Below are 11117 nucleotides of genomic sequence, written 5' to 3' on the forward strand. Positions count from 1 at the left end.
GACTTGTTCAACTGGTTTTTCCTGTTGCCATTGGCATTATTTTATGCAAATAGCAGGAGTATGCGAAAATGCCTAATGCAATTATGCCATCTTATTTATAATGGAGTGAATGGGAAATGGTTTGGGTTTTCAGAATTTTATGCAAATCCCCGAAGCTCAATTAACTGCGCAGAAAACAGCTTGTTATACCATCATGGGCAGGAACTTCACTGTGTTTTCATACGCAACGAAACACCTTAGACTGTCAACGTTTACAACATATTTGCCCATTTTTGGGATGTTGACCACCGTCGGAGGGCAATGAAATTTCTTTTTTTTTTATTTCGAAATCAGGCGAAAATTAATGAGCGCGCTGATGTCATCCATCAAAATTACTTGCTGTGACCTAAGTTTAACCACCAAAAACAAATTAAAATTGCTGGTTTATCAAGAAAATGAAGCCATCGGCAGAGACATCAGTGCTTCCTGTCTATAATACACGTTATATTTTGTCCGCCATTTTGTTTCTGTCGCCCAGTCAGAATCACACTGCCCGTTCCTGGGCGTCGGCTAGAATGGCGGTTTTATGGCCTGAATAACAATTCAACTTCTCTACAGGCGGATGAGGGGGTGTCCCTGTGGTGTAGTGTTCTGCGCCTTCTGCCTCTCACCACATCTGGTTCAAATTACTTGGACCAGAAGGACTGGGGTTCAAGCCCCAGGTAGGACACCTCTGGACAAGAGGCGCATTGAGTCATACCAGAGACTTTATAAAAATGGTACATACGTCGGAAACAGTATGATAGTTAAACAAACTTCACTGCCAGTGGACTAGCCCCCTGCTACAGTGATTGCACCACAGTGTGGCCCAGGGCTATGAGACGGAGATGGGCACCGCCCTATACATCAATGATGGTGTGGGAGGATTTTAACTAACTTAACAGGCGGATGAGAAGGAGGGTAAGTGGATATAAGTGCAGGGACAAAACATTCACATTTTGCGTTTATTCTGCCATACTAGCATGAACACGATAGTATTGGTTATACAGGTCCGTTAGAAAGTCTGTGCGTCTGTGTCTGTGTGTGCCATGTACTATCATATTTCTCAAGATGTGCGCATGAGGGTTAAATGCCGATGCTGAATACGGCAACACTCAAAGTGGCCCATGAAATATTCGAAGAAAATTAATGTGGCGGCACTAAAATGTTGCAGGGGAATTTTACGACTTCTTCTCGAGCCACCATATTTTTCTTATCATTTTACTTTTCGGGATGTATGTGTGAAGTTTTGATAAGAATGATGCATAAAGGCATACGAATGACCATACAGCTATGTCCGCCAGTTAGACTTGTGCTCGTTAACACCACGTAAGTATCCCTCACGTCATTACAGAAGGCTGTATTGCAACACAATGTGTGTGTGTGTGCGTATGTGCGCGCGCGTGCCATTGTGTGTAGACGTGTGTGTGTGTGTGCATGTGTGTGTGTCTGTCTGGTGTACGTGTGTGTGTGTGTTTATGCGTGTATCTGTGTTTTGTGTGTTTTTGTTGATATAACGAGCGCTGCCATTTTGTTCGTACAGGGCAGTTATTTTACCCGTGTGTCGCATGTCGGTATGATTGCAAGCGAATATTGGATTTATATTTATCTTATCTTACTAGGTTATGTTGATGACGATAAAACTACCGATCGTGCTATTTTTTTGTTTGTTTTATTTTAAATCGTTAAAATCCCAATTATTAAGCGAATGTTTCCCAACATCAGCCTGACGCTCGGTAGATACACTTTTCTCCTGGCGACATTCTTTGATTGAGGTTTGAATATATTCTTTGAAGACGATATAGCAGAGTAATAGACTGTCATTTCATCTTTATTCTGACATTCCTGAAGGTCACAGGTACTTTATTTTATGAATGGAATACTATTCATGTTAGCAGATTATTGTATCTCCCCGAAAAATGAATACTATTTTTATACATTATTTATATAATATGTTACCACATCGTTATTACATGCAAAGAATCTGAATGCCAAACACTTTTCTTTGTTTATTGGCTTTTGGTTCTTAAAAGGCATATTTGGTACCAAACATAGGTTAGCCTAGACTGTAACTGTTCTCAATTAGAATATTTACATCGTTAATAGTTCACACCACAATCACACGTACAATTAAAAATAATTGTTATACAAATGGCCTAATATTGTCTGCAAATTACCCAAGAATAAGAAATATTCACATAAAGTGCCTTAAAAAACTACATTGAATTTTGATCCTAGTTGATAAACCATTGGCTCATGAAAAATGTTAAGGCATGATTTTGTACAAACAATGGGTAAACCTATTTTTACCATAATATTTACATAAGTACCAGGTCACACCATGACCATATCTTCAATCTGCAACCAAACAGAATAGGCAGATACATGCAAAAAATACCTTAGTATTAAACATTCAATCCTAATTGTTTTAGCTCATTAGTTCATATGGGCCAAAACGTCGTCAAACTTACATCATACCTGTTGAAATTCCTTAGTTAAAATGTCTTAGTTAAAACGTTTAATCAGTGGCGGAACCTCACTTGTTGAAACCATTTATATTTGTCGTATGATATTTCAGCTATGTCGAGCTTGTGTCCTTTTCTGGTACGTCAAGATGATCAAATTGTTCAAACTCAGAGTTTACACGAGATCTTTGGAACTGCATGGTTCATCATCGTCGTGAGTCACTCGACGCTTCTTGCACTCAAACTTGTACATCAGGTCAGTCACCCTTTCCACTTCCTGCAGTACCGTTTCCGTCCGCTGGAGGGTCTCGTCCATAAAATGGTCAGGAAGTGGTGATTCATCTGCAGAAACGACAAAATATCCTGGGTTTTAGTTTATCTTTCCCGTAAGTTAATGTAGAACACAATGTTTGGGTCAAGGGCGACGGTAAAGATTCTTGATCATTTGTGGGGATATGTGATAGCTATAAACCTACCAGTATCACATAGACGAATATCTTCTATCTATAAATGCAGTTAAACGTTGTCATTGCAATGATAAATTTTTGGACACAAAAATATCATCTAACAGGAGGTAACAAAGACTGTATTACCGTCCACGTCTTGGGACTCGTGCCGCATGCTCAGAAGACTCCTGAATGAGTTCCAGAAGTAATCTCCCATCGCCGTGTCCACGCCAATGTCGTCAGACGTCTGGCAGTAGCTCATCCAGTTACAGAGCATCCCGACTTCCAGATTCATCTGTAGGAAACATAAACAGACGTATTAAGGCTAGATAATGCCAGAAAGGTTGTTAAAGCTGACACTGAAACACTTATTACATGTATGAATTTTTTTTTTGGTGGTTGGTGGTAGTATATTTATATAGCAAAAAGTCAGAATGAAATAAACTGAATTTTTGTCTGACCAGGTAAAAGACGAAGAGCATGACGAATGTGGAATAATACAGAGGTCCCATGACACGATCCACTGCCTTCATGTCGTCCGCAAAGACGCCGACGAACGGCCTCCCCAAGCCCATCTCAAACAGCACGTACGACGTTTTCTTAAAGCCGGAGAAGATCTCCATGTTTTTGCCGAATATCAGGATCCCACTGAAGCTGTAGGCCACTATAACAACCAGCATGTTCACCACAAACCCAAAGGCCTCTCCGTATATCAGCTAGTGTAAACGGAAAATAAACAACTACTTACTTTGGTTTTACAAACAATTGGATCAACAGAATGGACTACAACATTGACACCTCAGGTAGAAATGTGGAAGATGATTTCTACGTACACGAGGCAGAGCGTAGACGGTAGCGACACCCCTGGAGAATTTGAGAACCCGGAGGATGCTGCAGGTGCTGATGAAGATGGAGATGGACAGGACCTCCTTGTAGGTTGCGTCCCATTGGCTGGCCGTACTGATGTCCACAAAATCATTAATGCCGAACAGCCCTGTAACAAATTAAAGATCTCTAAACTCTATCCATGAACACCACTTTCATGTACATTTGTTCTGTTTCATTGTTCTGGACTCCAGGAAGAATAGATTTACAATGTACAATCTAATGGAGATCTCAATAAACAAACAAACAAACAAACAAACAAACCACGCAACATATGGTACTTTTCACATGTAAAATAGGTTTCGTAGCTTGAACTAACGGATATGCTTGCGACCTAATGTCAGAAACCAGTTAGGAAAGTCATCAAGTACACTTTGTACATATGGCATCATATGGGAAACAACGGTTTCGTTGTTTGCATTTCTCCGGATAACTTTTCTCCAAAATGTCAGAAACCTGTTAGGATAGTTTGTCATAAGTACCTTTCACTTGTTGTAAGTCACCCAATGCAGCAGCTGCCTTGATATACCGAAATACGAATGTCACAATGACGGCTGCCGACAAGCCAATGTTGCACAGGATTAAGATGTTCCAGAAACTGCTGAAGTACAGACGGCCGCTCTTTCGTATGTTCCAAATCTCATTCAGGACGTTGTAGATGAAGAAAAGAAGGAAGAAGATGTGGAAAAGCATCTGGACGAAGTCGTCTACTGTTTGGTACTGGAACAGGCGGAAGGTCTGGATACTGGGCTGTAGATAAGCAGCGCCCCCTGGGATGTACTGCAGCCTGAACACCACGTTGCTGAACAGCTTCACGTCAGGGTGGTAGAAGTTGATCCGGAGGATGAGAGTGTCTGAAACCATCAGGATCCAGTTGGTTTGTTTGAGGAATTCTGTCACTGCAGCAGCCTGACCAGGATCTCGTGGCAGGTCCACTGTGGTGTAGCACGCCGAAGTCCCGTTTCTGCAAAAACAATTAAAGCAATTTAGTTTTTTTTAGCAGAAAGGAAGATGAATAAATTGTCCATGAAAAAATTCCAGAGGTTATTTAACTAATTCAAAAACATCGATAATGGAATTTGAGCAGATATTCTCTGTATACAGAAATGTGCTGTCCATAAATAAAACTTGCCAAGAATTCATCAGCATCAAATACTGTAAACATATGTTTGATATACCTAAATTCGTCAACAATACTGGTAGTCCCATAGTGCGAACAGTTTCGCCCACTCTCTCGGCGAAGAGCTTTGTTTTGTAGATTCATAAACAGTTCAGGATAGAGCCTTTGGTTACTGCGTTCGAGGTCTATGTCTATTGGGTCCCCTGAAATTGAATGAACAACTTAATTAATAAATGCTAATTGACCAATTTTACAAATGAAATGAGACAAAAAAAGGTTTGGGATCCGCAATGCTTTGTCACCTGGATACTTAGTGGTTCTCTCGAGGCGAACGGGACCGATCCGGAATGCGTTTGTTCCGACCGGAAACTGTTTGTCCAGCCACCTCAGCTTCTGCCCGCTGTATCCAAACTCCGGGTGAAGGGACGGCATTAGTTCAGACGACAGCCACTCCCAAGCATCGTCTACTGTGGTGACCTGCAGAAGGGAAATCAATTACAGTATTTTAGTGCACAGACTCCCGGTAGAAATATGACAACATGGGGCGGCGATTTGTCTGTAAACTTGCTTACAGACGGATAGTTGTTCCAATGGTCAATGATTGTTGTTCGGATGGTTAATGAAAGAGGTCATCATCGCCATCATGAGAAAGTCAAGTAACCGTACCTCTTCATATCCGGATAGCAGGCTGTTCTCCAGCGAGGTCCTGACGTAGTAGGCGTGTCTGTCGAAGCCCAGAACCCCGATGTAGAAGGCATTCCCGGTGAAGATCAGCAGAAACACGAGGACCAACAGGATGCTTCTTCCTTTAGTCATCCTCTCAGTCCAGTTCGGGTCATGGTCGGTTCTCTTCGGGGCTGGTGGTAAAACCCTCCGAGCAGGAACTTATTCAGACATACAGAACACCAAAGCTTAATCAGAAATTCAGAACAACAATGACGTTATCATTATAAAATCTCACAAAGAAATGTAAATCTTACAGAAAAGGTAACTATGTCTTTTTATAATGTATTTGAGGCGTGGCTTTCTTTAAACACTGGACCTCAATTTAACGTCCTATCCAAGGGACGTCCCTAACTGAAGCTAGGTACTCATTTTCACCTGAGTGGAGTGGGGAAAGTCGTGTAAAGTGCTTTTCCCAAGGGCACAACGTCAACGAGACAAATCAGGGGACTCCGGATTTAAACCAGGACCTCTGGGTTTTAGGCCAAACACTCTGCCACCACTGCGCCACCGCGACGTCATGCGGGAAGGCAATGTGGAATGATTTAACAGACTGGCCACTGCGGTCGTAGCAATCTGCCGAGTTCTTACATGTGATCATGAAACTTGTAGATACTTACCGTCATACTCCATGCCCTTCTTCTGAATAGCACCGACTGGAGAACGGTCTTTGTCCAATAAGTTCGTCCCCAAAACTGTTCGAACACAAGCTGTCACAGACCGCATAATAGGTCCGATGATGACTGCCTTTGTGTAGGCAATCATAAAAATCTGCAAAAAGTTGGGCATGTTGGTTAAGTCACAAGCGTTTTTTACGTCACTTGACTACGAAAATTGTCAAAGCCCCCTTTTGATTTGTCCAACTCATTTTTAGAATTATATTTCATTTTAGGGAAGTTACATACATTTCGTTCCATTGGCGCTCTAAAATCTGAAATAAAGATATGAGGACAAATATACGATTTAAATGCATGACTGATTCCAACCTGAACAGGCTCCAGTAGGAATGTAGAGAACAGGAATGTCAGGACGAAGTCCTTCAGCCAGGCCTGGCTCCCCTCAGCTCCAAACTGCAGACTGTACATGATCACGAAGAAGCTGCTGCTGACAGACGTCAGGATGGCGAGGATCCACGCCACCGTCTTGTACGGAAATCGGCAGGTGGATGGAGATGTCGCCGTTTTCAACAGTCCTGAAGGAATCTGATCTTCCAACGGATGCTGCTTGCGAAACATCGGCACAAGGATAGCGTAAACTGGCAGGAACACTATGAACGATGTTGCTGCAGTACCAATCAGTTCCGAAAGACGGAGAGTGATGACGCCAGCGTCGAACAAAATGACATCGTGTGCACCCAGTTTGACCCCGTACCACATGGCGCTGCCCACCATCCACAGGGTAGTCTGGGTCAGGCAGCAGACCAGGCGCTGCGCCCGGCTGAAGTGTCTCACACCGGAGTTACACACGGCTGACAGGAGTAGATTGTCGTCGTACAGAAGATACGAAAACGTCGGTAGGGTGTATTCGGACATCCTAAGATAAATATAACCACATATCTCAAAAGAAACCAATGTCTCAAGGCATTGATGCAGAGAATTGATTCTATTACATCATGCAGATTGTCATGTGATTTTGACCGGTTACGAGTTTCGGTCATAGATGTAGAGTAAAGCAGTATTATTCCTACTTCAAATCACAGTCCCGTTGCAATCTTTTCTCACTCAGTACATTGACTGCTGCTTTAAAGCCAAAGAAATTACTTGAATTACAGATCATTCGTTCATGAATCCATGAAGGACAGGACAGGTGAAAACCTGCGAGACTTACCGCATTTCTCCATCAGGAGCTGCAGTCAAGGACCTTATTGTCCTCCCGTCTCCTTTGCTAGATGACAGCCAGGTGTAACATGGGAAACAGTAACTGTAGACCAAAAACACATCAACTTTGCTCATGATCTCAAATGTGTTAGGAGCAGGGACAGTTCATATGTATATTGTACTTTCAACGACGTTCATCTGCAATGTATAAAATGATGGGAATTTTTCTGTTTCAAGTCAGCAATTATATCTTGACAGTGTTTCCTGATATTTCGTAGAAAAAAAATCATAGAACCGAAAAGTTCCAGATGAATTCCTACAACTTCTGATCTTAAAGATTACACTTTGGAATGGAGCCACCACCTAAAACCAGGGATTGAAAGAATTGGAAATAAAACGGTTAAAAATCACTACTGTACCCACCCTTGTGCTGTCTGCATGTCCCAGACCTTAATGCTGTCTATGAAGAGTGACTCCATGGCGCCCTTCCCGGAGCTGTCGTGCCAGACCTGCACAGACTGGAGCTTGCCGATGGAGACCGGTGTCGTCATGATGTGGTACGTGTCACCACCTCTGGCCAGGATCTAAAGACATTTAGAAGGGTGATATTCGTGGTTATAGTTAATATTTCTCAATTGCGGTCGACTTAAATCTCCACTAACGTGTCTGTACTACTATGTTTATGATCTTTTGTTACAGCTGCAGATCAAACAAATGCTTCATGAAGTCCCTTGTCATCTTTTACGCGTTTAGAGACACAGGCACAAAAACATAAACACAACACTTCTCACCAAGCCTGCAGGGTTGAGAGTGACCATGGCTGTCCTGACCTCTGATCCTGTGATCATCAGCCCGACTACAGACGCCGTGCCAGCATCAGGCTGTGTTCCCGTACGGACAGACACGACGTAGACGTAGTCCGCACCGGGAACCTCCGATGAGATTGTGGAGACTTTGGGAACAACAGCCATGTTGGGGTGTGCTTTAGCAAGCTTTGCTGAATGTCAAAGAGCAAGGCTGTCGGCTACTGCTGTACTTATAGCGATGTGGATCTTAAAAAAGCATAGATGACTAAATTTTAAATATCTATAAACATTTGATACAGACATTCTATGCCTCCATGGAATCGAATAATGATGTTATTGCCCTTGGTCGGTACGGTTGAAGAGACGAAAGTTCAACTTACTAGCCAACGTAAATATCGAAATTAAGCTTAGAATATCATATAGAAGGTAAAAAAAACATATTGACGTTAACGTACCCTGATGCTCGAATGAAATATCAATAGTTGAGACATCAAAAATATCATCCACAGCGCTACGATCGTACCAAACACGGTCGAATTAGTGGACAACTTGTCAATGTTGGTACCGAACTTGTCGAAGTGCACGAAATTAGGGAGGGCCACAAAAGAAGCTGCCAGAATCACCCTGGAGCTTTTCCCATCGCTTTGTGGTGTCATGTCACACGTGCACCGAGTGGTCGTCTCGTTCGTTTCAACCCCAACCTGCGGTACAAATGGTGCAGAAAGCAACGTATGAAACAAAAAAGGTATCAATTGATTGTAGCCACAGGATGTTTCGCTATTGTAGAATCCGGTGAATGATTATGATTATTAAATCAACAGCTGAAACAAGAGTGGTGTCATTTTTCTGAACTGCATTTTCTAAAAAAGGACCAGGAGTTGTTACGTAAGTCTCCTACAATTGACTGTGTTAACCAGTTCAACTCAATAGTAACATTCCATCATATCAGTTAGTCAGTAAATTGTAAAACCTTGCAGCGGCGGTTATCCCAGGTCTGGTTCTCGTTTTCCCGCATCAGACAGGAGACTGCGGCAGTCTGCAGTGTGAATCCTGCCGGGCTGCCATCACGACCTGGAGGGGGCGGGGTCTGAGGGACCGCTGACGTCAGGAGTCGTCTCAAACCACCGTGGGGGAGGTCTCCACCTAGGACACAACCAAACATGGGGAGGTATTAGTGTTAATTTCTGAGGAAGTAATGCCTTTATTCACAGTTATATTTCGATGCTTAATGATAGAAATTTCTCACAATAGCCAAAGGTTAACACTGCGTTGCTCATTTTTGACATCTGTAAATATAAATGACAATGTCGAGCCGCTTGAAGAAAAATTGGATTGATCACATAATGTCTACCTTTTCTCTTCACGCCAACTATGAGCCATCCACTGTCCATTCGGATCTCTGGAATAAGTGATATATTGAAATTGGAGTAAACCAGACCAAATGGCATGTCGAAACCGTCATAATCAGTGACTTCAGGAGGTTTGACAGTTGTTCTGTAGTCGTATTCTTCCTCAGTTGGGAAGTCATGAAACCGGAAGTACACCTGAAGCTCCGTGTCGACGTCATCGACTGAGAATCTGAGCAGGGGCACCTGGCCTCCATCGGCAATGTACATGGCGTGATACTTCATGTTAGTGTCATGACTAGGAACCTTGGTCCGAGGGAATGATCTGCCTGCATCATCGAGGTTCTGCCTGTATGATGCTGGCAGGGCATCATGATACTGTTCTTCTGTGTCACCCGTGGTCCCCAAATTCACTCTTTGTTTGATGATGACGGTGATGTTTGGCTGCAGGTTTGACGCGTCAGTATTGATGGATTGGTCATCTCTATCTTTGGTGATTGTCACCATGATGACTGACGAAGATGCTTCAATTTTCCTTACATTCCACACAAATGGATCTCCAACAAATGCCACAACCTGTGAGAGTCAAAGGGTTAAAGCTCGTTACATTTTGTTGACATGATTGATCTGTTCCCAGCTACAAAATCGTGTACATGATTGTTACAGTAACGTATCAGCAGGGCTAAATGCGGACAGATACATAATGATTTAGAACGGCCCAGTTTTAGGAATATTTTCTCACCTTCATAGTGGAATCCTCAGGAAGGTTGTCCTCCTTTGTGAATAGGATGGAGCCGACATCCTGACTGATAGGAACGATGCCGACATCAGGCATACTCTTCGTCACGGCCGTGAGCACACCGTCAGACCGGATGTGCGTAACTTCTCCTTCCGGTGGTGTCTCGTCCAACAGTTTGTCTGCTGCCGCATCCAGCAGTTCCAGTAGATCTCTCGTTTCACCTATCACCTGTATTTCGGGGAAAATTCCCTCAGCAAAATGAGTTTTTGATAGATCATTAGGTCATTTGAAACCTCTCCATAGGTTGGTCGTTAATGGCATGCTGATCTTTCCCTAAATATCCGTCTAGACAGTCTTTCCTACTGATAATGGAGATATGATTCCTTGCAAATAGGCATCAATACTATTGTCATCTAGAAAGCTCTTGGTACAGACAATGAAGATATGGTTCCTGGTAAATAGAATAAGAGTCTGATCCATAATAGTAGATAGGAGAGACAGACATCTACCCGAGATTTCAGACGTTTTTGTTCCTTTTCCTTTTGCAGCAGCTGCTCAACCGGTGACCTGTCGGTAGACTGGACGTCTATCAGCTTCCCCAGCCCATCTGTGACGCCGGAGGAAAGGTCAATGGTTGTCTCCATGGCAACCGCTTCCCTGCTACTGCTCTGAGCCCGCAGTACCGAGGATGACGCGTCAGTTACTTCTGTGTGTTTTGTGTGGAACATGCAGTCAGTTAGATGCATGGATAG

The 11117-nt window shown here is 43.0% G+C and overlaps 1 protein-coding gene across 2 annotated transcripts; it reads right to left on the bottom strand.

The window, feature by feature from the left end:
- Positions 1-1839: 1839 nt before the first annotated feature.
- On the bottom strand, positions 1840-8602 carry LOC136446478 (polycystin-2-like protein 2). Of its 2 annotated transcripts, XM_066444859.1 has the most exons (13): positions 8266-8602; positions 7898-8058; positions 7485-7577; positions 6644-7190; positions 6278-6428; positions 5601-5818; positions 5237-5411; positions 4993-5137; positions 4297-4778; positions 3763-3923; positions 3391-3645; positions 3077-3224; positions 1840-2825 (listed from the first exon to the last, which is right to left on the bottom strand). In XM_066444859.1, the coding sequence occupies exons 1-13, from the start codon at positions 8443-8445 to the stop codon at positions 2659-2661; spliced, it is 2883 nt and encodes a 960-aa protein (XP_066300956.1). In that variant the 5' UTR covers positions 8446-8602; the 3' UTR covers positions 1840-2658. The 2 variants fall into 2 exon arrangements, with proteins under 2 accessions (XP_066300956.1, XP_066300957.1); XM_066444860.1 differs by lacking the exon at positions 3391-3645.
- Between the last annotated feature and the right edge of the window lie 2515 nt (positions 8603-11117).

The sequence above is a fragment of the Branchiostoma lanceolatum genome, chromosome 12, assembly GCF_035083965.1.
Source record: "Branchiostoma lanceolatum isolate klBraLanc5 chromosome 12, klBraLanc5.hap2, whole genome shotgun sequence".
NCBI classification, from domain to species: Eukaryota; Metazoa; Chordata; class Leptocardii; order Amphioxiformes; family Branchiostomatidae; genus Branchiostoma; species Branchiostoma lanceolatum.

Excerpts from the sequence above, each read along its gene's own strand:
- LOC136446478 (XM_066444859.1), bottom strand. The coding sequence starts at position 8,445 with ATGGCTGTTGTTCCCAAAGTCTCCACAATCTCATCGGAGGTTCCCGGT. Across the intron at positions 6,429-6,643 it reads TCCTACTGGAGCCTGTTCAG|ATTTTTATGATTGCCTACAC; the intron begins GTTGGAATCAGT and ends AACTTTTTGCAG. Across the intron at positions 4,779-4,992 it reads AGTATTGTTGACGAATTTAG|AAACGGGACTTCGGCGTGCT; the intron begins GTATATCAAACA and ends TTGTTTTTGCAG.